Source organism: Podarcis raffonei, chromosome 18 (assembly GCF_027172205.1).
Source record: "Podarcis raffonei isolate rPodRaf1 chromosome 18, rPodRaf1.pri, whole genome shotgun sequence".
NCBI classification, from domain to species: domain Eukaryota; kingdom Metazoa; phylum Chordata; class Lepidosauria; order Squamata; family Lacertidae; genus Podarcis; species Podarcis raffonei.
Genome location: NC_070619.1, coordinates 2,226,376 through 2,252,672, shown reverse-complemented (window position 1 = coordinate 2,252,672; position 26,297 = coordinate 2,226,376). Strand labels below are relative to the sequence as shown.

Here is a 26,297-nt window from a genome sequence, read left to right as displayed (position 1 = left end):
CTCCAAGAACACGCAGAATAACGAGGAAGGCAAAACAGAGGCTAGAGGTGTGGCAGACACAGCTTGAGACTGCTTGGGAAACATCTGGGAAAGGAGGAGCCTTAAGGTGGACCTTCAGTCCTGGCAACAGCTCCATAGGGGCAAAACCACCTGGGAAGGGTTGCTAAGTTGTATCCCGTTTCCTTGAATAATACGTTAACTTCACTGACCATGGAGCCCTCGCCTTTCATGCTGACCTGCATCTGGCTCCAGTCCTGAAAGCAGGGCAGAAGCGTTGCAAGGAAGCCCTGCGGCAGCTGGATCAAGCCCCTCTATTCCAGCGTCTTTCCCCCAGTGGCCAGCCAGATGGCCCAATGCGAAGCCCCAATGTTAGAAATTAGCCAGGTGCGTTTTGTGACTTGCATGGGTCCAATTGCATCTGTCTCTGGCTGGCCCCTCTAGCTTTCTCCAGCAGGTCAGCAGAAGAGCTTATTTATTGCATTTATCTCCTGCTTTTTTATCCAAGGAGTCCATTGTTCACCACCACCCCTTCTCGGTTAACCCCTGCAACAACCCTGTGAGGTAGGTTAAGAGGCTGTGACTGACTCACAAAGTCCTCCAGGGAGCTCCATGACTGAGCGGGGATTTGAACCCTGATCTCCCAGGTCCTGGTCCGACACTCTTAACCACTACTCCCCACACTGACTCTCTAAACTCCCACCTCCAAAATGATTCAGGGCAGGCTGTGGGGCAGGTGGTTCTCAGGTTGTGGAGTGCTGTACACAGCCTCCTATACACACACACACACACACACACACACACACACACACAAATAAACAAACAAACATGCACATGGCTACATTTTGTACAGATGCAAATGGGAGCAGCAAGAAAATGTAGTATGGAGCGCTTGGTATTCCGTTTTCAGGGAGTTTTTTCTATAAAGATTTGTGTGTGCGCGTGTGTGTATATGTCTTTGAACATTAGGGCTTCCTCCAGGATTGCTGACACCTCCCTCTTGTGCGTTTTGCCTGCATCAGCTATAATAATTCACATACCGGCAACATCATTCTTTGCTACTCATCTCTTGTGGCCTGAACGTTATTCAGCCAAGTCAGCCCAAAAGTTCACGGCAACGGCCGTCAGTGGCCCTGTGACAGCCACTGCCTCTCAGCCTCAGTGGTTCATTGTGGGGATTATATGGGGAACGGAAGAACCAGGCTTGGGATCCTTGGAGAGAGAGGAAGGATAGAATTGCAACAAATAAATAACAGATTCCTTTGAAATTAAACATGCTGGGGAGCATGGGTGGAGAGGGCAGGAGGGGTTTGATCCTGCGGGGGTCCCCGACCCCTGCCCCTCCTTCTCAGGAAGATGGGATTTGGAGCCCAGCAACTTTTGCGGGGGCCACAGATCTTCTCCATCCCTGATCTGATCTCTCAGGAGGGAATGCCATCTGTCATAGGGTCAGGAAGGATGGGACAACAAATGTTATCCCGTCCCCTGGTTTTATCTCATGTTCAGTTGCAAGTTTGCCCATCCATTCCCAAGCCCCTCTGCCGTGTTCCACTGCCGTTCCATCTTGAGCTGCAGGAATTCCTGGCCCACCTTTGTACACCCTTGGCTAATTGGTCCTAAATAAATCCATGGAATTGTAGAGTTGGAAAGGGGCCCCAAGGGTCATCTAGCCCAACCCCCTGCAACGCGGGAGTCTTTTGCCCAACGTGGGGCTCGAACCCACGACACTGAGATTAAGGGGTCTCGTGCTGTACCAGTTGAGCTATCTGTGTGGTTCCTCTTCTCCTCTCTTCCAGCTTTGGGAGATCTCCTCTGGCGACCTCCTCCTCTCTGTCGTCTTCGACGTGGGCATCCTGTCAGTGACCCTCGACCTCACAGAATACCACATGTTCTGTGGTGGCATGGACGGCTCCATCTTCCAAGTCGACCTCTGCGCCTGGGTAGGTCCGATTCCACACATGGCATTTTATGCATTGTGACTTTGCAGTTATTTTTATTGATTGCAGTTTAGTAATTATTTATTGTAACTGTTAAGAGCAAATTTGCTGATGTTTTGCATGTTAATGTTATTGTGCACTATTTATTATATTCTAATACATTACTGAATGTTACTTTATTCAAAATAAGTCGTTCCGTTTTAAAGTTATGTTTTATTACAATTTTCTGTATTGGACCAGATTAATATAAGGTGTGGGGTTTTTTTCTGGGAGTGTTTTTGTGTTGCTATAGACCGCCTTGTGCACTGTAATATGGAAAGGCAGTATACAAATTAAAAGTGAAATGTAGCACTTAACAAAGGAACCCGCCTGCCTTACACACTGAACCAAAGTATGTATGTTCTGTGTTGCTTCATACTGTCAACACTGACTGGCAGCAGCTCTCCGGGACAGGCAGGTGTTTCTCCCAGCCCTACCTTGAAGTGCCAATGAGCTACATGGGAAGTCAGGTGTTGGGCAGGTTAAGAGATTTTGTTTGTATTATATTATTTATTTTTAAAAAGTACAAAATTACAAGCGCACTGAGTAAGATAAGACACACAAAAAAGAGAAGAAACAAATAGTACCAATGTAGAAAACAAAACGGGGGAGGGGGAATATTGTGTACATTCCCCCCCCCAAAAAAGGCGGGGAAATTTGATACTGTAGTTAATTAGACCTTAATCTAACAGGTATTTATAAAAATGAATTCCAAATATCGTTGAATTTATCCATGGCAAGTCTACGTTTGTACACAACTTGTTCATGTGTAGCAAAGTTGTACATACCTTCAATCATTAAAGTGAGCTGCATTGTTATTTTTCCAGTTCATCAGTACCAGTCTTTTTGCCACGGTAAGGGTGCGGACAGTCCACTCTTAGTGTTTTTTAGTGACATTCAGTGATTGACAGGTGGGTGGGTCTGCCCACCTGCCAGTCACTGAACATCACTAAAAAACACTTGTCTAATGGTGGGGCGGGTTGGAGATTTGCCACTTCTGGAGCAGACAAATCTGGGCTGTATGCAGTGCTATTTTTTGAGAAAAAGAGGAGCTGGAACTGACCACCAACGCCTCCCTTGTTCTCGTAGAATGGCCATGTCGCCCACCTGAGAAGGGCTGGAATTGAGTTCCTGGCTGTGTGAACCAGAAGCCCCACCCAAGTACCTAAGGCAGCTTCCTGGTTCCCACCTACACACTTTTCCTGGCAATGCTTCAAAATATAGTTTGTAACTTCCCCCTCCTCTTTCTTTCAGCCCGTGCAAAGGGAGAGGGGCTTCCAGACAGAAAGGGAGTCTGCCAAGATCTTCAAGGGGCATCGGTGAGTGCTGCGGCAAAGGTGGGGTACAGCAACAAAGGGGAAAAATTTTTTACCTACATGTGGTGATTTTTGGTTTGATTGGATTACCCTCTGGGTCCCTTCCAAATCCACAATTCTTTCATTTGATCGGATGGGCGGAATTCCAGCCAGGCCACAGCACTCAGGAGAAGGTGCACAAAACACACAGGTCTGAGGGCTGCCCATCCCAACATAAACCTTAGATTCTAAGGGGCTTTGGCGGGGAGGGGCCAGACATTTGGCTCAGCCCCTTTCTCTATCAATGGAGATGACTTCAATTTCACTCAAGACACAACCTGGAGGCCCTTTGTCTTCCCTCCAGGAACCAGGTGACGTGTCTCTCTGTCTCCACCGACGGAAGCCTGCTCCTGTCTGGCTCGCATGACGAAACCGTCCGGCTGTGGGACATCCAGAGCAAGCAGTGTCTGCGCACGGTGAATTACAAAGGTACGCAAGTGCTGTGTGCCTATGTGCACCTCCGCAAAGGGTTGCAGCGCAGCCCCTGCCTTGCATGCAGAAGGTCCCAGGTTTGAACCCTCTCCTGCATCTCTTGAGCAGAACTCGCACCTGGGGCCCTGGACAGACCTTGCTCCCAAGTAGCACAGGCAGCCCTGACCAAGATGAGTCTCTGTGTGAGGCAGGTTCCCTACAGTCCGTTTGTTCATTTGTTTTTTAAAATTATATTTTTTTAAGTTTCATCATCTTCAACATATACAATCAAAACACAGTTTCGTCTTTTCTCGACTTCCCACCCCATTTTCCATGGAATTGTTGCATCTCCCTTTCTGCTGCTCCTTCTCTTCTTCCTATCAAATCACAACCACAATATTATAGTCCAATTCCTTCTGTTGCTCGTAGCTCAAATCCTGCTTGCAAGTTCATCATGCTATAATATTTCTTTAAATAGTCCGAAAAAGGCATCCATTCTTCCATAAAACGCATACTGTTAGAGTCTCTTAATTTTGCTGTTAGTTTTGCCAGTTCTGCATATTTGTTTTGCAGGTTTATCAAACTCTCTTCGGCGAAAAGCTACCAGTGCAGTACATAAGATCAGATGAAATGCAGAAAGGGAAGGGAATTGCAAGCTCAGTTAAGCAAAGCGCAATAGCTTGCATCCAGCTCAAGTTTTACCCAGAGTAAAAAAGGTAAAGGTAAAGGACCCCTGACAGTTAAGTCCAGTTGCAAATGACTCTGGGGTTGCGGTGCTAATCTCGCTTTACTGGCCAAGGGAGCCATCGTTTGTCCGCAGACAGTTTTATCCGGGTCATGTGGCCAGCATGACTAAGCCGCTTCTGGCGAAACCAGAGCAGCGCATGGAAATGTCGTTTACCTTCCCGACGGAATGGTACCTATTTATCTAGTTGCACTTTGATGTGCTTTCAAACTGCTAGGTTGGCAGGAGCTGGGACTGAGCAGCGGGAGCTCACCCTGTTGCGGGGATTCGAACCGCCAACCTTCTGATCAGCAACCACAAGAGGCTCAGTGGTTTAGACCACAGCGCCACCCACGTCCCCTTCTGCTATCTAGCTGAATGTTAAGATGCTCTGATTTCAGCTGGTAACCGTGATTCCAGAGGGCTGCAGCGGCCACACTAAAAACTCAAGTTTCTTTCCCCAGCCCTGCCTGGAGATGCTAGGAGTAAAAGTGATCCTCCCTGATAGTCCTCATGCTTCCAAGCAAATAGCTGAAATAGGAATGGAGGACTTTGCCTTATGCCAAATCAGACCCGTGGTCCATCTAGCAGAATCCTTCCTGGAGTTTCAGGATCAGAGTCCCTTTCCTGGGAGGTGCCCTTCCCAGCTCAGATACCCAACATGTTTTGTTTATACAACTTTCTACTCCAGAGCAGAGTTTTTAGGTATTCTCAGCAAACTGTTATGGGTTCCTTTCTTCTGGAATTCTTCTCCCTGAACAGGAGAAGTGGTGTCTGTGTTATTATCCGAGCCACCATTTCCTCATATCGAGTCATCTTTACGTAATCTTCATTTCAGCTATTTCTCTTTGTCTAGGGGCAAAACTCTTCTCTTCCCCACCCCCAAGAACACAGCACAATTTGCAAAATCCTCTTAGCCCTGGCTGGTTGTGTGCGTGTGCTTGGCATGTGCCCTGCTTTGTTTTGAAGCGATGCTCAAAGCCTTGCGCTGGCAAAGAGAAAAGGAGCCATAAAGCCTGCATGGCTGAATCTTAAAAACCTCACGATCTGTCTTGAGGATCGTAATTTTCTCAATGTGCTGAGCCGCGCTTGGTGCCTGCACCCTCTTCCCCCTAATCCTGGGTAGAAAAAAGTGCCAGGATATAACAATGCAGCTGGCAAGGGGAGTGTTGGTTCGGCGTCGTCCAATGGGGAGGCAGCCCTTGTCCACCCACTCCTTCCTGGAGAGGAGAGGCAAATTATTTTTGCACAAGTTTTATTAGGAAAGGGGATTGGGAGATAAAGCTGCTGGGTTTTGCAAGACCTTTTGTGGTGCAGCAACATTTGGAAAACTGGCGTGGGTGGTTAGGACTCCAGGCACCAGCCGATGCCCATGCGTCAGCCAGTGTGGGCAGGTGGTGGTGGTGGTAATAATAATAATAATAATAATAATAATAATAATAATAATAATAATTTGTTATTTATACCCCGCCCATCTGGCTGGCCACTCTGTCTGTCCTGACTCCAGGGCTGCTCCTCCATGCTGTGGCTGCCTGTCCCCTTGACCCTCTAAGCAAGTGTTGTGTGCCAAGGGGTGCCCTCAGGGTCCCAGTTATGGAATCATAGAAATGTAGAGCAGGAAGGAACATAAGAACCTCACAGGGTGAGCCAAGTGGCACACGGAGTCCAGCATCCCGTCGCCACAGGATTCACAACTAAAGAATCCCTGGCAGGGGACCGGTCCAACCTATTAAAAAACCTCTGAGGAAGGAGAGCCAAACACCTTCTGAGGAGACCGTTCCGCTGTTGAACAGCTCAAAAACCAGAACACTCACTTTTGGGTTTGAGATTCAAGGGATGACTGTACTGGAAGATGGCCATAATGCCATCCCTCGGCCTTCTCTTCTCCAGGCTGAACATGCCTGATGCCCCTGAAAACTCCTTACTCTACCACACAGGTCTCTCCCTGGGCACAGGAGTTGTTGTTGTTATTATTATTATTATTATTATTATTATTATTATTATTATTATTATTACAGTGGTACCTCAGGTTAAGTACTTAATTCGTTCCGGAGATCTGTACTTAACCTGAAACTGTTCTTAACCTGAAGCACCACTTTAGCTAATGGGGCTTCCTGCTGCTGCCGCGCCACTGGAGCACAATTTCTGTTCTCATCCTGAAGCAAAGTTCTTAACCTGAAGCACTATTTCTGGGTTAGTGGAGTCTGTAACCTGAAGCGTATGTAAGCTGAAGCGTATGTAACCTGAGGTACCACATTATTATTATTATTATTATTATTATTATTATTATTATTATTATTATTTATACCCCGCCCATCTTGCTCGGTTTCCCCAGCCACTCTGGGCGGCTTCCAACACAATATTAAAATACAGTAATGCATCAAACATTAAAAGCTTCCCTAAACAGGGCTGCCTTCAGATATCTTCTAAAAGTTTGGTAGTTGTTGTTCTCTTTGACATCTGGTGGGAGGGCGTTCCACAGGGCAGGCGCCACTTCCGAAAAGGCCCTGCCTGGTTCCCTGTAACTTGGCTTCTTGCAAGGAGGGAACCGCCAGGAGGCCCGCGGCGCTGGACCTCAGTGTCCGGGCAGAACAATGGGGGTGGAGACGCTCCTTCAGGAGCAGTGCAGTGGACTGGAGCTCAGAGACCTGCTACTGATTATGCCTGGCATGATGCAGTTGGGTGCTAACCAGGGCCATAGCTCTGTGGCAAAGGCTCTGCTGGGCACGCAGAAGGTCCCAGGTCCAGTTTGCAGGCAGGACTGGTAGCATCCCCTGCCTGAATCCCTGGAGAGCCACTGCTATCCAGTCTGTGTGTAGACTGATTAAGGGTCTGGAAACTAAGCCTTAGGAGGAGCGCTTGAAGGAGCTGAGAGGAGATAAGATACAGTGGTACCTCGGGTTAAGTACTTCATTCGTTCTGGAGGTCCGTTCTTAACCTGAAACTGTTATTAGCCCACTTTAGCTAATGGGGCCTCCTGCTGCTGCCACACCGCTGGAGCATGATTTCTGTTCTCTTCTCCAGGCTGAACATGCCTGATGCCCCTGAAAACTCCTTACTCTACCACACAGGTCTCTCCCTGGGCACAGGAGTTGTTGTTGTTGTTGTTGTTATTATTATTATTATTATTATTATTACAGTGGTACCTCAGGTTAAGTACTTAATTCGTTCCGGAGATCTGTACTTAACCTGAAACTGTTCTTAACCTGAAGCACCACTTTAGCTAATGGGGCTTCCTGCTGCTGCCGCGCCGCTGGAGCACAATTTCTGTTCTCATCCTGAAGCAAAGTTCTTAACCTGAAGCACTATTTCTGGGTTAGCGGAGTCTGTAACCTGAAGCGTATGTAACCCAAGGTACCACTGTACAGTGGTGCCTCGCAAGACGAAATTAATTCGTTCCGCAAGTTTTTTCTTCTTGCGAGTTTTTCGTCTTGCGAAGCACGGTTTCCCATAGGAATGCATTGAAAATCAATTAATGCGTTCCTATGGAGACCGCTTGCCAGGCTGGCGGTGCGGAGAAGGGCTTTTCTCCCCACCGCAAGCCTTCAGGACAGGTCCGGGAACAGAGGGGAAGGCGCGCAGCGCTTCTCCTCTGTTCCCGGGGCTTGCTGTGGGAGGAGGGTTTTTCCTCCCCACTGCCAACATTCAGAACAGCATTCTGAATGTTGGCGGTGGGAAGGAAAACCCTCCTCCCACCGCAAGTCTTCAGGACAGCCATCCGAAGGCTGGCGCGGGGAGAAGGTCTCTCCGCCCCACCGCCAGCCTTCGGGGGAGGTCCGAGGACAGTGGGGAAGACGCGCTGCGCTTCCCCGCTGTCCTGGAGATTTCCCTATGGGCTTTCGTCTTGTGAAGGAAGCCCATAGGGAAATTGGTTTTGTGAAGCGCCTCCAAAACGGAAAACCCTTTCATCTAGCGGGTTTTTTGTCTTGCGAGGCGTTCGTCTTGCAGGGCACCACTGTAATCATATTCAAATATCTCAAGGGCTGTCCCATGGAAGAGGGAACCAGCTTGTTTTCTCCTGCTCCGGAGGGTAGGTCTCAAACCAAAGGCTTCAAGTTACAAGAAAGGAGATTCTGTCTAAGCATCAGGAAAAACTTTCTGACAGTAAGAGCTGCTTGACAGTCTCCCTCGGAAGGTGGTGGAGTCTCCTTCCTGGGCAGTTTTTAAGCAGAGTTTGGATAGCCATCTGTCATGGATCCTTGGCCTGAAATTCCTGCATTGCAGGGGGTTGGACTAGATGACCCTCGGGGTCCCTTCCAACTCTACAGTTCTATGAACACTGAGGTTGAATAGGCCCAATGGCCTGGCTCTGCGTAAGGCAGCTTCCTCCGTTGCTTTTCAAACAGCCCATTATTCAGAAACATGAGGACTAGAATCTTACTTTTAGCGGAAGGGCCCTAGCCCAGCTTTGCATGCACAAGGTCCCAGGTCCAGTCTCCAGGTAGGACAGGGAAAGTCCCCAAACTAGCTTTGAACTGCTCCCCCCTTCGCAACAGGGCAAAGAGCCCCTTTCCCCGTGTCCTTTATATAACGGCGTTGTTCGTCCCTCCCTCCTCCCCTCCAGATGTCTAATTACTTTTCTCCCTTCTCCGAAAAGAATCCTGTCCAGACGCTGGCAACTCTCTCTGCTGTTATCGGTGCCCCGGGGGAGGCATTAACATCCTTTATCTCGGCTGCGCAGAACACTTGATAAGGCGCTGCCGCTGGCAGCTCAGTTCCCGACACGTCTCTCTTTTCTTCTAAACCCTCCCCTTTCAACATCGGCCTCGGAGCTTCCCTCCTCCCCACCCGCTAAACCCTGAGCCAGGCTGCCTGCTCTGCTTCCCAGCACCGCCTGCCTCTCTTCGCAGCTGCTCCATCCCTTCAAAACTCATCTCTTTTCAGGGCGCAGAAGCCAGTAAATCCTCTGTGCGGTGCAAGCAGCAAGACAGCCCTAATAACGAGGCTTTGGAGCACCGCTCAAACTCGGGTAATTTAATAACATTCCATGTCCGGCGCTTCCACTGAGCTCCGGGGCGGCGGGAGGAGAGAGAGAGAGGCCATCCTTCGTTTTGTAACGAGCTGCAGCTGGTTTTAAGCACTCGCCAGCTTTAGGAGCCGCACTTGGGTCAATAATGGCTGAGCCGGGAGCTGTGCCACGAGAAATGAGCAAGTGAAATAGCGAAAGTCTCCCATGAGCATGCCTGCTGCTTCTCTGCGTGAGTCTCTGCTCCCGCCTCACCTTGGCAGGACTCAGTTAATACCGCCACATAATGGCACGGGTTGCTGTAGGATTCTTTGGTCACGCAAACGTAGTAGTAGTAGTAGTAGTAGTAGTAGTAGTGAAGCAGGGGGCTCCTGTTGGCTCTCTGCATGAGTTGTTGCCCTGGGTTTGCTGCCTTGGGAGTGCAGTAGTGATTTGCACAGAGAACATGGGCAGATGAGTGAACCCACACTCCGTTTCCTGTGCGAGGTGCCGTTCCACTACCTAGGAGGCAAGCCCAAGGCAGTGACTCATGCAGAGATTCAACAGGAGTGCCAGAAGCGGACAGGGTGAAATATGCTTTTCACACTTCACAACAACCCGTCCTCTCCCCGCAGAGAGAGATTTCCCATCAGCACATGCCTTGTTTCAGATCAGAGCCTTCGGCCATCCAGACCACAACCTCCTGAGGGATTTCATTCCACTGTCGAACAGCTCTTACTATCAGAAAGCTCTTCCTGGTGTATAGTTGGAATCTCCTTTCTTGTAACTTGAAGCCATGGGTTCGAGTCCTGCCCTCCAGAGCAGGAGAAAACAAGCTGGCTCCCTCTTCCATGGGACAGCCCTTGAGATATTTAAAAATGGTTCTCCTATCTTCTCTCAGTCTCCTCTTCTCCAGACGAAACATACCTGACTCCTTCAACTGTTCTTCATAAGGCTTGGTTTCCAGACCCTTCACCATCTTGGTCTCCCTCCTCTGCCCACATTCCAGCTTGTCAACATCCTTCTGAAACTGTGGTGCCCAGAATCAGACACAGCACTCCAGGTATGGTCTGACCAAGGCAGAAAAGAGTGGTACCATTACTTCCCTGGATGAAGAAGGATTTCCTTTTGCCTGTTCTGGACCTTCCGGCTTCATTTGATTTCTACAAGCTCTAATGTTATGACAGGAAAGCTGCTCTCTGCTTTCTCCAAGAAATGCGTGATTCGATGCCTTCTCCTCCATCAGTACCAGTGAGCCGCAGTCCAGTCCGAGGCAGAACTTACTATCTTTCTGACACTCAGTTGGGGAAGCCAGTGTGGTTAGAGCATCGGGACTAAGACCTGGGAGAAAGGCCACTGAGCCATGAAGCTCACTTGGGTGGCCTTGGAAGCCAGCCTCTCTCAGGCCAACCTACCTCACAGGGCTGTTGCGAGGATAAAATGGGGAGGAGGAGAACCACACACTGCTCCTTGGAGAAAGGTAGGGCAGAAATGCAATAAATAAATAGAACCAGAGGGTCATCTGAGAGCCAGCGTGGTGTAGTGGTGAAGAGCGGTGGACTCGTAATCTGGTGAACCGGGTTCGCTTCCTGCTCCTCCACCTGCAGCTGCTGGGTGACTCTCAGCCCCACTCACCTCACAGAGTGTTTGTTGTGGGGGAGGAAGGGAAAGGAGATTGTGAGCCGCTTTGAGACTCCTTAGGGGAGTGATAAAGCGGGATATCAAATCCAAACTACTACTACTCCTCCTCCTCCTCTTCTTCTTCTTTTTCTTCTTAAGTTATTTATGGACGAATCCTCTTTGACCTGCCTCCCTGCCACTGGGAAATGGAGATGGATGGGTGTGGCACCCAGTTCTGCCCCAGCGCCTTGCAGATGGGGGGGTGGCGGGAGGCACACTTAAACAAAAGCTCCTGAGAGCTCCAGCTGCGGGCACTGCGGAGGTCCGCCTGGTTTTGCATGCAAACTCCAAAGGCAGAGCCAGGTTTTTTTTGGGGGGGTGGATGCAGAGAAAGCTCACAGGGACACGGCTGGAAATAGATCTGAAGAGTCAAAAGACCAGCCTTGAGCCTTTGGCAGCTGCAAGCGAGGGATTCGAATTTTGTTATTCCGGCTGCTGTTTCCAACGGGTGTTGCTCTCAGATGGGTTGGGAAGGACTTGCTGGATGCACTGTGTGTGTGTAACGCCTGGCTTGGTGAGCAATGAGCTGAGGCCCCTGCCTGGCCCTGTCCTCTTGCTTCCGAAGTCTTCTTCCTCCACTTAGTTTGCCAGGGCGATGGATGCAACAATTTGTGAGTGCAGAGGGGTGATCTGAGGTTGTGGCAGGGAGGTGTCGGGAGCCTGACGGCAGCCCGTGTGGGTAAATGCGGTAATTAAAGCGCTCATTAACTCCGCTGAGTGGATGTGTGCGATAGATCATTACCGCGAGACAACTTGCGAGCGCACCGGGGCCTGGGTGATGGATGGCTCGCTCGGCAGAGGACGGAGAGGCCGCGGAGCTTGGGGCTGTGCCTGGTCGCCCCCGGGGAGGTCTCCAAACAGTTCCCTCCGGTCGCCTCCAGATGCCTTCCTAGCTAATTGGAGGAGAAGCTTGGAGAGCTGGCGCGGGAGCCGACAGCGAGGAGGAACGCAGACACACACATGCCTTGGATTCTGTAGAGCAGAACCACCCAAAGATGGTGGGGAGGAGATGTGATTCCTCGGAGGCTTTTAAGCAGAGGTTGGATGGCCACCCGCCATAGATGCTTCAGCTGTGGTGCTTGCACTACAAGGGGTTGGACTAGAGGACCCCCAGGAGTCCCTTCCATTATTCCCTCAGGCAGGGCTTGGAAAATACACCCTGCTTGAAGCCCTTGAGCGCTTCTGCCAGCCAGTGTAGACCAGTGGTTCCCAAGGAGAATAGTACTGCCCCCTGGGTGGGGCGAATACCTAAGTGGGGGTTGCTAGGGGGCAGCAGGGGGCCCCTGTAAATGACAGTCAGGCTCTGGAAAGCTGGCATCTCCCTGGATCAAGTTTGTCGGCTTTGCTGAATTAATTGAACAATTTTTAATTGGGCTTTGAGTGAACGGGCAATTAATTGCCACTGTTTTGAATTTTATCATGTCATCATCTCCCTTAGTGCGCCGTGCGAGCCGCTGCTCTGAATAATGCTTTTTGTGGTGCAGAGTAGTGAGTACATGGGGCGAGTTGATGAACCAAGCTGGAAAAGGTTTGAGAACCACTGTTACAGACAATCTTGGGCGAAATGAACCCAAAGTCTGGCTTCGTCGAAGGCAGTCTTCCTGTGCCTCTGTTGAATTACCCCTTTAAATCAGTATGAGGACTGGAAACCTTACTGAGCTGTGGGACTTGGCGCCTAAATAGAAGGGTGCATGCTCTGTGTGCAGAAAGGCTGCGATTGACTCCTCGTCCGAAAGCCCAAAGAGCTGCTGGCAGTCACAGTCCTGAGATGGATGGCTTGGTGTCCTGACTCAGCATAAGGCTGGTTTTGACTTATCAAGAACCATGAGGACTATCATCTTGCTTCATTTTCAGGGGAGGGTCCACAAGCTCCATGTTCGAGAGGCCCTTGGGGGCCTCTTCCAAACTCTCCAGTTTCTGTGATTCCGCAGTTAGCCCCTCATACGGCATCCCACATGCCTCTTTGCCCTGCCATAAACATAAAGGGACCCCTGACCATTAGCTCCAGTCGTGGCCGACTCTGGGGTTGTGGCGCTCATCTCGCTTTCTTGGCCGAGGGAGCCGCCGTACAGCTTCCGGTTCATGTGGCCAGCATGTCTAAGCTGCTTCTGGTGAACCAGAGCAGCGCACGGAAACGCCGTTTACCTTCCCGCCGGAACGGTACCTATTTACAGTGGTACCTCGCAAGACGAATGCCTTGCAAGACGAAAAACTCGCAAGACGAAAGAGTTTTCCGTTTTTTGAGTCGTTCCGCAAGACGAATTTCCCTATGGGCTTGCTTCGCAAGACGAAACGTCTTGCGAGTTTGTTTCCTTTTTCTTAAAGCCGCTAAGCCGTTAATAGCCGCTAAGCCGCTAATAGCCGCTAAGCCGCTAATAGCCGTGCTTCGCAGGACGAAAAAACCGCAAGACGAAGAGACTCGCGGAACGGATTAATTTCGTCTTGCGAGGCACCACTGTATCTACTTGCTCTTTGATGTGCTTTCGAACTGCTAGGTTGGCAGGAGCTGGGACCGAGCAACGGGAGCTCACCCCATCACAGGGATTCGAGCCTCTGACCTTCTGATCAGCAAGCCGCAGGCTCTGTGGTTTAACCCACAGCACCACCCACGTCCCTGCCTTAAACATACCTTGCCACTAAATCTTTCCTTCCCTCCAATTTGCTCCTGCAGGTCCCGTCACCAATGCCTTCATCACCCTGGCTCCAACCAACATGCTAAACCCGGAGAGCAAGCCCCGCGTCCCCCTGCCCAAGTTCAGCCGCCACCTCTACACCTTGGAGAACGCGGGGAGCCCTGCCAGCGAGGGGATGATGCTGTGCCTGGGAATGCATCAGAAGGTAGGGGGGTCTTTGGCTGCTTCCCCAGCAAACATGGACCAAGTGGCCACCAAGCTAGAAATCCCCCTTCGCTCTTGAGGATGGTGGGCAAAAGGATGGCCGAATGCTTAACGCCCCAGGTCCACTGGTATAAAGGTCTCCCTAAGACCGATAGATTTGAGGCTATTTCCCGGTGTTTGATCCTCAGTCGGAAAGGCACAGTCATAGAGTCAAGAGTTGGAAGGGACCCAAGGGGTGGTCTAGTCCAATCCCCTGAGATGCAGGGGTCAAAGTTAAGAATAAGGCCTTTTGGCTGCCCAGGTGGAGAATAGAGAGCGGGACGTCTCTGAACTAGGAGAATGTACGAAGGGGGGGAAATGAAACAAAAAGAAGATTCATTGCTCTTCCACTCTCACAGCTCAATCTTCAAAGATGGCGATTGCCCATGGTTCTTGGCTAGAGATGCTCGCAGGAGATCTTGCAGGAGTTCGGACAGTCCTGGGAGATCTCGCAAGCCCATGCCAGAACTGGCACATGGGGAGGGCCTTGTCCCCCACCCCCAGCAAGGCAGGGGGCTTAAAAGGACTTCTGTCTTGAATGCATTTAATAATAATAATAATAATAATAATAATAATAATAATAATATGCAGCCCATCTGATTGGGTTGCCCCAGCCACTCTCACCGGCTTCCAACACATATAAAAACATAATAGAACACCAAACATTAAAAACATCCACATACAGGACTGCCTTCAGATGTCTTCTAAAAGTTGTGCTGCTGGGAGGGCATTCCACAGGGAGGGCGCCAGCACTGAGAATGCCCTCTGCCTGCTTCCCTGTAACCTCACTCTTGCAGTAAGGGAACCACCCTCAGAGCTGGACTTCTGTGTCTGGGCTGAACGATGGGGGTGGAGACATTCCTTCAGGTCTACAGGGCTGAGTTTGTCTTTTTCTTGCGGTTTGTAATTGCTTTCTCTGATTACGCAGCAAACCAAATAAAGACATGTTTTATAGCAGGAGAGGGGGAGAGAGAAGGTACGGAAGTGGGACCCAGGCATGGTGGGCGAAGGGAAGACACCTCTGAGCTCTGCGTGCCTGTGTGCCAAGCCTCCTTCCCCTTCCGATGCAAGCGGGAGCAGGTGGCTGTTCCCTCCTGGAAGAGGCGATGCAGATCTGAGAGAGGGAGGGCTGAATGTTCTGGTACAATTGTCCCTCAGGGAAAGGAACAGGTTGGCAGGAGAGAGAGAGGGAGTGTATTATAATCCTGTCGTTGGGCACTGAGGCAGTGATAGGCTGGAACGTCTCCACCGCACCTTGGCATCTCGAGGGACGAGGTTGGCCGTAACGCATAAATTAACTTCCAGTGTTGGGGGGGCCAGCAAGATCCCTGCCAGTGGCCCATTTAGCTCAGCCTCCTGTCCCCACAGTGGCCAAACAGTTGCGCCAAAGGGAAGCCCACCAGCAAGATGCGAGCGCAAGAGCCCTCTCCCTTCCTGTGGTGTCCAGCATCTGGGATTCAGAAAAATTTCTGCCTCTGACCATGGAGGCAGAGTGTAAACATCCCGGCTCGTACCCTTGATAGCCCATTCCTCCACCATGCATTTGTCCAGTTCACTTTTAAGCCATCTGGATTGCTGGCCATCACCACTTCCTGCGGGAAGGAGTTCCGCAGTTTAACAAAGGATTTTGTTTTATCTGTCTTGAATCTTCCAACCGGGCCTTCCTTGTGTCAGCAGCTTAGATCTGAAGTGCCTCAAGGACTGCCCGATTCCTTCTGCCCTGCCTTGATCACAGAGACCTTCCGGTGGGGCTCTCTTGGTGCTGCCGGACAGGCCCTGCCTCCTTTCTCTCCCTTGACTGCCGTCCGGTAGAATGACAGCTGAGGATAAGCAAAGGGCAGCTGGTCTCTGAGCAGAGGCAACTGAGCACCCCTCCTTTCCTCTTTGAGACTTGGGTTTCACAATGGCTGGGCCTCTGCTCCAATCCAGGAGGTTCTCCTTTCTGCCTGGGACTCTTCTCTTGGGTTCATGCAGGTGGCTTTGAGTGGAGACCACGTGACTTCAGGTGGACAGGGAGCGGGGAAAGGGTCCCGCTACCTGCTGGCGAGCTTTCCGGGGACACCTGGCTGCCTGACTGCAGGGAAACGGGAGGTGGCTTTGCTCTCATGTCCCCCACAACGTCATAAAATCTCAGCCTCCCCACTCAAACCTGCCAACACCCCTTTGCCAGGAATGCATTTCGTTTTCCCAGCAAGGGGTTGCGTCCGATGCCCTCTCGCAGCCGCTCCAAGGAGAGGGAGAACGAGGGAAGCCGGCGTTTCATCTGCCTTGCCTGTTAACCATCGCTCACTGCGGAGGCATTTTCTCCTCTCCTGCCTGTCTCCTCTCCCCCCAAAACACAAAGGGTGCTTTGATGTGTTATCTCTCCTGCCTGTCATTTTTCCCTCTCCACCCGCGAGACTGATGGGGCCGTCTTCTTTGATGGATTAGCTCCTTGCAAAGGGAGGCCTCGTGCCCGCTCCTCTCCCCTGGCACCACACGGCTTGTCCTTTTCTTCTTCTGAGTTTCCTTCAGCTGCGGCGGGCAAAGTGTCCGGCCGCCCACCCCAAGGCTCTCGCCAGGTATCTCATCTAGCGTTCCTGTAACAGATTCCCAGGAGCGTCCGCTGTCAGCCCTACTCCTTTCCTCTGCAACGTTGACAGCGGCCCCAAACCTCCAAGGTGTGATATCTCTTGTTCACCCAGCAAAAGGAAGGATGTTTCCGAACCAGGAAAGGGGGTTGTTCAGGTTGGATTGGTTTGGGAAACTTCAGCTCCCTTGGGGAGTCTGGCAGAATCCTGACAGCAGAACAAGATTCTAGCCCTCATGACTGCTTGGGGGAGGGTGGGAGACTGAAAACTTGTGAGAACACATAAGAAGAGTCCTGCAGGGTCAGGCCAGTCAGGGCCCATCTAGTCCAGCATTCTGTTTCTCACAATATCCAACCAGCAGTGTTTGAAATTAGTACGGCTCCAGGTGCATTTTGCACCTGGCTATCGGCCACTTGCGACCAAGTGAAGATTCCTGGGTGTCGCCTGACACCTCCACCATCTGGAGGTGCACGCCTGGGCATCCTTGGACCTTGACTGTTTTCACACACTAATACGCCATCCTGTAGAATTCTGTCTGTTGTATTTTATCTGCACAATCAGGATGAATTTCAGCAGCCAAAATGCTTTTTCAGTGTAGCCTGAGCAAGAGCAGTGAGCAACGTTATAGTGAATGGTTGTCACTTGTCTTCGCTCCCCCCACTGCCCTGCTGAGAGTTGTGAATGCCTATGTTATGAATGGTCTGTGTCACAGGAAGAAAAAGAGGTCGGAATGGGCCGATACATATGTAGACTGTCCCTGGATCAAGTGACTTTTCTTCTTTGCTTTCTCAAAGCTCTTAACCCAGCCAGGGGCGTAGGAAGGGGTGTGTGGTGGGGGTGGTCTGCCCCGGGTGTGATCCCAGAGGCAAGTGACAAAATCCCCCCTGGGTGGATTGCGCCACCGCACCGCGATGGGCTCCCCGCCGAAGGATCACGCCTCCCCCGGGTGCACGACATGTGCACCGCTCCAGGTGCCGGAATGGCTAGCTCCGCCACTGAACCCAAGGTTGTCCCCTGAACTAGCCAGATGTTTAACTGAGAATCAATCAGAGTCAGTCCCTCATTTGAAAAATAAGACTTAAGAACCGCCTTGCCCCCAAATGGCATCTAGACATTCTGTTTTGGCAACTGCAACCTTGGTTCAAGGAGTCGTTTAGTGCCTGGCTTGTGTATCTGAGTTTCTAACACTGCAGACCATATCCTCCTTCTGGTAAGAGGACCTGAGTGTTATAGTGGAGGGAGAACTTAGCCATTGTAGCTAGTAGGATTAATTTTGGTCAATTCTCTTTTCAGAGCCATCTGTGAAAGGGCCAACGGAGAGCCCTTAATTCCAGCATGTTGTTCTCACAGTGGCTGACCAGGTGCTTATGGGAAACCAGAAAGCAGGACACAAGCTCCTGGAGTCCAGAAGCATCACTGCTTCTGCTCGTGGGGCTCACTGCTTCTGATGCAGCATTTTTTGAGCCATTGGTTGCATTCTGAAAAGCCATTGGCATCAGTTGTGCAGAACCATCTCGCTTGTCGCTCCTGAATTGAGGGTTCTTTCGCTCGTTTTGGAGGCTGTGTTTTTGTCCCCGGTTTGTTTTAAAACATAGCTGCTTTTTTTTTAATACCACCCTCTGACGGAAACATTTTCCAGGGCGGTTTTACCACAGACCGTAAAACAGCAATAAAAAAAGCAGCACAGTTCAATAAAAAGCAAAACCCAGCGTTGACAGAAAATAAATAAATCAGAGGTTGAAAACCTGGGAAAATGAGAAACGTATCTGCTTGGCATCAGAAAGACACGGAGGCAGGGAAGTTTTAAATGGATGATGTTTTGTTGTGTTTTTAATATTTTGTTGGGAGCCACTCAGAGTGGCTGGGGCAACCCAGCCAGGTGGGTGGGGTATAATTAATGAAATCACTACAGTGGTACCTCGGATAACATACGCTTCAGGTTACAGACTCCGCTGACCCAGAAATAGTACCTCGGGTTAAGAACTTTGCTTCAGGATGAGAAGAGAAATTGCACAGCTGCAGCACGGCAGCAGCAGGAGGCCCCATTAGCTAAAGTGGTGCTTCAGGTTAAGAACAGTTTCAGGTTAAGAATGGACCTCCAGAACGAATTAAGTACTTAACCTGAGGTACCACTGTATTACCAATTGGTGTCAGACCAGGCGAGAGAGAGAGAGAGAGAGATCATGTCCCCCACAAGTAGGGGGAACAGCTGAAAAGACCCTCCCATGTTTGCCACCCACCTCCTCCAAGGCAGCCTGGGCAGGTGGACTTAAGAAAGGACTCCACATTCTATGGATTCCATTTGTATTTTTTGAAGCGCCTATCTTGTTGCAGTATGGAAAGCTTTAATGAAAATCTCATGACAACATGGGCAGGTGTCTGGGGCAAGGGTGGGGGGAATGACTGATAGCTACATCATCTTGAGGTCTGGGGGACTTCAGAGGTCATGGGGCTGAAATTTCCTACTCCCAGGCCATAGGAGGATCTTTCACTTGGCTTCCCATTGGGTCATCTGGTCGGCCGCTGTGAGAACAGGCTGCTGAAGCAGACCTTGTGAGGAATGGTTGAAGGAGGTAGATATGTTTAGTCTGGAAAAGAGGAGACTGAGAGGAGATATGAGAGTCAGCTTCAGATATCTAAAGGACTGGCACATGGAAGAGCTGTTCAGCAGTGGGAGATGGTGGACTCTCCTTCCTTGGAGGTTTTAAAGCAGAGGTTGGATGGTCATCTGTCATGGACGCTTGAGCAGAGATTCCTGCATTGCAGGGGGTTGGGCTGGATGACCCTCACAGTCCCTTACAACTCTACAACTCTATGATTCTGTGACTAGATGGGCCACTGGCCTGACCTTTATTATGTCCTTGAAGGTGAAGAAGAAGGACCTAGAGGGGCAGAGGGAGAGAAGCAAGAGTTTCTGTAACCTTTGAAAAAGGACGCAGCTCCCTTGCTATAAAATAGAGAGATTGCTGTGAAGGTCCTCTCGCTGTGTGTTTTGTGTGCGTTGAGAGAGTGAGAGAAACCCCAATAACACAATGTCTTCCTTTTGCAGACAGTAATAATCTAGAGATGATAGGGGGGCGGCTGGAATGAGAGTGCCAGAGCCGGGCTCTGCGGATCCCCCCCGTCCTGCCTGCAGGATAAAGATCTCCTCTATCTCCCATTATCGGCTGCGTGTCTGCTCCGAAATTAGAACAGAGAGTCTCGGGCTGCGTGTCTGGAGTTCACGATGAGCTGCTGCTGCTGAGGCTTGAGGTGGGGGGGGGGGGGAGGTTTTCCCTTTCCCACTGGTGACGGGAGGCAGGTTTTCAGGTACTTCTGCAAGGTGGCAGAGCAGCTGCCTTGCACGCTGAAGGTCCCAGGTTCAAATCTCCAGAGAGGGCTGAGCTAGACGGCTTGATGGTTTAGCTCCATATAAGGCACCTTCCTAGTTAGATCAGCTCTTTGCTTGGAATCATGAGGACCAGAATCTTGCATTATTTGGAAGGAAAGGACCACAGCTCGCTGACAGACCACCTGCTTGGCCTTCAGAAGGTTCCTGGTCCAGTTCCCCACTAATGTCATGGCCAGGTGGGGCCTGAAAACTTGGCAAGCTGCTGCCAGTCTGTGTGGACAATACTGAGGCTGTTGCGGTGTGGTCAGGAAAGGAGCCCTGTGTGGTCAGGCCAAATTGTGAAAGGCCTCGCGTAGCTAGTAATTTCTTCTGCGCTTTGTTGCTTGGGGATACTCCTGTGAGCCAGAGGGTGATGCTCCTTGGTCCCTGCACCCAGGGGTCCCTGCCCCCAATTCCGATGCTTCTCTTTCAGCACGCAGCAGCACAGAGTCCCAAAATGGCTCTCTGGGCACAGAGTGCTGAGCTTTGGCATGCCAAATGGCAAAGCTGCCTCGAACCGCAAAGGTGCCTGGGACTGGTTGGAGGCAGAGGAATGAGGGGGTCCCAACTGGGGGAACCCCAAGGAAGGAAGGCTCAGAGCCCAGGGAGTGGTGGTGGGACAAGAGGGAGTGGTCAGAGGGAGTAGCCTGGGGGGAGGAGGTGTCAGAAACTGGAGAGGTAACAGGGCTTAGTGAGCAGGGAGAGTTCGTGGCAGAGGGAAGTCAAGAATCGGAGGCAGAAACTGAAGCAGGAGAGGAGGGAAGCCAGGAGGCAGAGGGGAAGTCTGGCTGGGAGAGAGTCACAGATGTCTCCCCGTCCTGCTGCAAAAAGCTCCCCTCCCCGCTGGCCTCCCAGAACCAGGAGAGGCATGAAAAGGGTGGAGGAGAGGTTGGCTGCATGACGGCCCAGTCTCCGATTGCTTGGGGGAAACCCTGGAGAGGAGGGGACTGACAGCTGTGGGGAGGCAGGGACTTTGAATCTCAGCAACTGCATCATGGGGGCAAGACCTACCAGAGATGCTCATTGGGCCTGGCGCTCCTGTGCAGATCCTGTTTTTGCTAATAAAGACTTGTCTACTAGTCGCTCAGTGTGATTTACTGCTGCTCTCTCCTGTCGAAAGGCATGTTCAAACCTTGCTCCCTCCAGCGGCCTGCCTTGTCACTCCTCTCTCATGGCCGGCCAGCTGATCGTATCAGTCCTCTCTCTCTCTCTGATGGATGCCTTCTCAAAAAAAAAAAAAAGCCTCTCAAGCAATCATTTTGTCCCCTGTTATCACGTTTGGTGCGGTGTGATCCTCTTCCTTGAAAAGAATTCCAAGGCTGGCAGAGCTTCTCCGGATCTCTTTGTGAGAGATTATCCCTTTAGCTTCTTCCTTAAGCGTTGTGGAAACTCTTTATCAGGGAGCACTTGAAATTATTTGGCTTCCCTCCCCGCCACTATGCTGGAATATAGCTTTTGCTCCGAGGGTGTGGCTCTTAAGCCGACAGCTTGCCTTTGGCTTCACCTCGACCGAAGCAGAAACCTGGGACATACTTCAACCCTAGGCTCAATCCCCAGCATCTCCCCGGAGGGCTGCTGCCAGCCCATGCTGGGAATATTGAGCTAGGTGGCCCCAACAGTCCGACTTGTATGTATTTAAAATAGCTGTGTAGGAACCATGAGGGCTATATGCTTAGTTTTGTGTAAAGCAGTTTCTTGTATCCTCTGCATGGGGGTTAAGGGTTTTTTTATTTCATGCCGTAGTGTGTGTGTGCGTGTGTGTGTGTGTGTTTGATATTACAAAAAGAAGATAACAGATAAAAATTTAAACATGGAAAACAAAGCTATAGAATAGGCATAGAATGGGTACAGTTGCACATTGGTTGAAATAACAGAAGTCTATGAGTACAGTCATACCTCGGGTTACAGATGCTTCAGGTTGTGCGTTTTCGGGTTGCGCACCACGCCGAACCCAGAAGAACCGGAACGGGTTACTTCTGGGTTTCGGAGCATGCGCAGAAGCGTGAATCGCAACCTGCGTGTGCGCAGACACGGCACTGCGGGTTGCAAACACTGCTGGTTGCGAACGTGCCTCCTGCACAGGTCTTGTTCGCAACCGGAGCGTCCACTGTATAGGATATAGGCATTACCTGGTTATCAAGTCTAGTGGGGACAGCCTGGGTTGCTCTGATGGTTGGAGCCTGGTGCTGACAAGGCCAGGGTTGCAGGTTCAATCCCCACAAGGGACAGCTGCAAATTCCTGCATTGCAGGGGGTGGGACTAGATGATCCTCAGGGTCCCTTCCAACGCTGCAATTCCATGCCAGATTTGCCAGGCTTGTTCCAAGGGTCCCGAAAATGATGGTCCTTCTCTCTGTGTATGTAATAGAGGAATGCCAAATCATATAAAAAGAGCATGGGAGTTCTGGTCAAAATCTCAAATTACGCACAATTTCCTCCCATTTTCCAGAGCAATGGGTGCCCAGCGCCCTATGTATGATTTGTCAGCTGTTTCCAATTGGGTTGCAATTACTGTTTGAGCTGCTCAGACCACCTATAAGACTGGTTCTTTTGACAATATGTCTGCACAATGGCATTTTCAAAAATATCCTTGGCTTGTATCTTGAGCCCTCTGTTCTTCTGTCTCCCACAGGGATCCGGAGAGAGCAACCTGGAGAAAAAAGAGCGGCTGTACTCGCAGATGTGTGCGACAAGAGAAAAGGTGAGGCTCTCTTTCCCTGCAACAGGCGAATTTTGAGTTTTGAGAGGCTTGATCTTGACACATTGCAGACTTTATTTTTTCTTGACCAAATCAGATTTATTGCTAGTTAAGTCAACCATCGTGCCATTTGCATACACAGACAGTAAAAACAAGGCAGGTGTATAAGGCGCACTAAAATACCATTAGCATTTTGCTTTGCAGTAAAGTTTTGGCATTGTTTTTTAACAGTAGGCCAGCCATTCCTACACTGTGCACTGCGGCAGGTAATCCTTCACATTGCTCCCCTTGAAAAGCTGAAATTGAAAAATAAAAACCTTGAGAAATAAAAGCCTAATGCCAGGCGGCAAGACGTGCTTTTTGAAAAAAGAACCGTGAAAAATCAAATTGGGCCTCTGGTGGAAGCAGTGAGGGGAACCATAGGATCTTGAGAGTTGGAAGGGACCCCTGAAGTTCATCTAGTCCAACCCCCAGCTAAAGTGTCCCTGACAGATGGCCACCCAACCTCTCCTTTAAACCTCCAAGGAAGGAGAGGCCACAACCTCCCGAGGGAGACGGTTCCACTGTCAAACTGGGTGTGGCGACCCCAACACAACTCTCCAAAGCGACTTCATCTCTCTTAAAAAAGTGGGAGGGGAGAAAAAGGTCAGGCAAGCCTCTGGCAGGGGAAGAGTCACCACTTCCATATTGGATACAGCTATCTTAAGGGTTTGCATGGGCAAAAGCTGTGTTGGCAGAAGCTCGTGGCATCTGGAGTCGCAGTGCCCTCCGGATGGATGCGGGTTTCGCCATCCCAGGATGGAGTGCCTCTTCTGAATAGAGCCATTCCTCAAATTCTGCCTGGTGGGAGACAGGTTTTCTCCACCTCTTGCCAGGGATGGAGGTCGCTGTGGCCCTCACGCCAGCCGCCTTCTTTGCCGCTGAGTTCAGGGTCCCAGGACGGGCGAGAGCAGCGCCCTGAGCCAATACTCTGATCCTTCCTCCGCTTCTCCTCCCGCCCTGGTTCCACTCCCCATTTAGTTTTCAACCCCCTTTTTCCCTTGCAGAACTTGATGGGAGACCAGGAGCAGCTGAAGATCCAAGTGACTCAACTGGAGGAAGAGGTGGGCACCTTGCGCAAGATCAACAAAGGCCTCTTCGACTTCTCCAGCCGCCTCATCATGAAGCAGGGCAAATAGCGGGGGGACGGGACCTGCTCCTCCGAGCCCAGCCTGGTGGCAGCAGAGTGCTCTCCCCTTGGGACAAGAACCTGGCGGCAGCCACACGCAGCGCCTGGGTGCCAAAACCTCTTCCCTGGTCAGAGGGGCAGGAACGCTGTTCATACCCTTGCCCGCTGGCAGGATCAGGCTTCACACATCCAGAAATTGGGGGGGGGGCAGAGATGGTGTAAGTCAGGATGGTTCCAACAGGACGTTACAATCAGACATGGCCGTTCCCCCTCCCTGCTCCTCTTCCTCAAACAAACCAACAGGCCCTTTCCACATCCTCTCGTTTTGCAAAGGATTCTGGGCCGCGCCATACGACCTGTTGCTGCTCCACCGCTGCCTTTGCCGCCAGGGATTGGTGATCAGTAGTACGCCTGCTTCCTTTGGGGAGGGGGCATGCAGGTGGGTTTTGGGGGTTCACCAGCCGTTCTGGCATTCCGCAACTGGCAGGCAGATCTCCTGGCCACAGCCAGTCCAGGAGGAGAACAGTCGTCGTCAGCAAAGAGGCCTCGATTCCTTTTAACACGGTGTTTTTGAGAGCGACAGAGAGCGCCCCCCCCCTTGAAAGCGGGGGAGAGGGGAGAGTCTTGTGTTGCATCGTTCCTCAGGCTGCAGAAATGAGGCATTGGATTCTGGGCTGGGTAAACCTCTCCAGGTGATTTGTGCTTCTCAACGCTTTTCTCCCCTCATTAAAAACATGCACAAATCTCCCAAGCGCTCCCTGCTTTATGAAAGCTAGCCATTCAGGGGTTATGCACCCCCCCAATGCCTTTTTTACATGTAGGGAGAGATTTATTTATTTACATTTTATTGAGCCTGCGCAAATTAGACCTTCCTGCCATTGAACTGAACCACTAACATTCACGCAGCTCCGTCATGCACGGTGCGCCAGATCGTATCCTTAACCCTCCTCTCGTTGGTCAGGACACGCAGCTCCGTATCCCAAGCTGCTTTTTTTGTACTCTGGTGAATCTGCTTCTCCTTCCTGTCCTCTCTCTCCCCCTACAACCCTTGTCTTTCTTCATTTTACTTCCTTTAAAAGAAATACCTCTGACAAATCCTTTTCCTTTTATTTCTTGTTTTTTGTTTTGTACTTTTTTTAAATAAAGGACTGTTTACCGAAATTGCATTTTGGTGGAGTGTTTAGAGAGAAGGCGACTTAAGAGGCAACGGGATTGAAGCATATAAAATTACACATGGAGAAAGTTGACTAGAGAAAGGGTTTTTCCCTCTCACAACACTAGATCTCGAGGACATTCAAAGAAGCCGAATGCTGAAGGCTCCCCTTGCCCTTAGTCATCACAGCTAAATGGAACCTCCAGATTCAGGGGCAGCCTATCCCTGAATGCATCTGTTGCCCTGATACCCTGCCCATAGCCAACCAGCAGGACCCAACTGGCCTTAGGAGGCATTTGCTTCCTCCTTCGGCAGAGGGCAAACTGCCATGGTTGATGGCCGTTGGCACTTGTCTGCAGAGAGGATTCCCCGCTTGCCTCCGGGTCTTTGCAGGGGGCGCATCGCTCAGTACACAGACTCCTAGAATTGTAGTTTGAAAGGGGCCCCAGCAGTCTCATCTGCAATGCAGGAATCTCAGCTAAGGCCTCCATGACAGAGGACCACCCAACCTCTGCTTAGAAACCTCCAAGGAAGATGTGGCTTCGCAAGCTGATCTGCGGATCTCGGGTGCTGCTTTCCCTGCTGCACAACGGGAGCGGCTTGTGCACGTCCCATTCAATCTCGTCTCTCGGCCCCTGGAGCTGAGTGCTCTCATCCTGGCTTCCTGGAGGGGCCTTTGCTTCTCTGAGCGCAGGGTGGGACCAGCAGCTTCCTCTTCGAGCAAGTAGGCGCCTTGGGATGCAGAGATCACTTTCTGGTTCTCATTCCTCCCTGAAGACCCCGTTGTTTCTGCAGCAGTGCCAGGCAGAGGCTGCCATTTTTATATCCGGCTGTTCAGCCTCTAAACCAGCTGTTCCTGGACTTTTCTCCAGCCGGCCGCCATCCCCTTGGTTCCATAAACTCATCCCCAGTGCCCCCTGCCCTGGAAAATGCAACCGCAGTTTGCATGGCACACTAAGAGAACAGCACAATGAAATTCAAAGTGCCAGCGATTAATGGCACACATAATACAAAATCCAGTTGAAGCTAATTCTATGGAAGGGACGAAATTGATTCAGTGGTGGCCCAGTCATTTGCAACTCCAGCGCACCCCTAGAGGAAATGGGGGGGGGAGAAGGCAAAAGACCTATTCGCAAACCGTTACTCTGTGGAACTCCATGCCAGGAGGTGGGATTGCTACTTGCTTAAGGCAACTTTAACATGTGGGATACACATTAAGAGCAAAAGATGCTCTTAATCATGGGTTCAGACGAGATCGGGCGTGTTCAGGGTAGTATGGCCGTAGACATGGGTTCATGGGGTGAAAGATTTGCATTGCGGGGGGTTGGACTAGATGACCCTGAAACCCCTTCCAACAATTCTATGGGAGGAGGGA

At 50.8% G+C, this 26,297-nt stretch overlaps 1 protein-coding gene across 2 annotated transcripts in view; it reads left to right on the top strand.

Moving 5' to 3' along the window:
* The window catches only part of WDR18 (WD repeat domain 18), a 41,843-nt gene extending 16,913 nt beyond the window's left edge, over positions 1–24,930 (top strand). Inside the window, exons 5-10 of one of the 2 annotated variants that reach the window (XM_053372761.1) lie at positions 1,794–1,937; positions 3,228–3,292; positions 3,633–3,757; positions 13,760–13,926; positions 22,536–22,604; positions 23,648–23,880. In XM_053372761.1, the coding sequence (XP_053228736.1) occupies positions 1,794–1,937; positions 3,228–3,292; positions 3,633–3,757; positions 13,760–13,926; positions 22,536–22,604; positions 23,648–23,779 (702 nt within the window). In that variant the 3' untranslated portion in view covers positions 23,780–23,880. Of the gene's footprint in view, positions 1–1,793; positions 1,938–3,227; positions 3,293–3,632; positions 3,758–13,759; positions 13,927–22,535; positions 22,605–23,647 lie in introns of both variants that reach the window. The other variant, XM_053372760.1, reaches the window with a different exon arrangement.
* Positions 24,931–26,297: the final 1,367 nt, after the last annotated feature.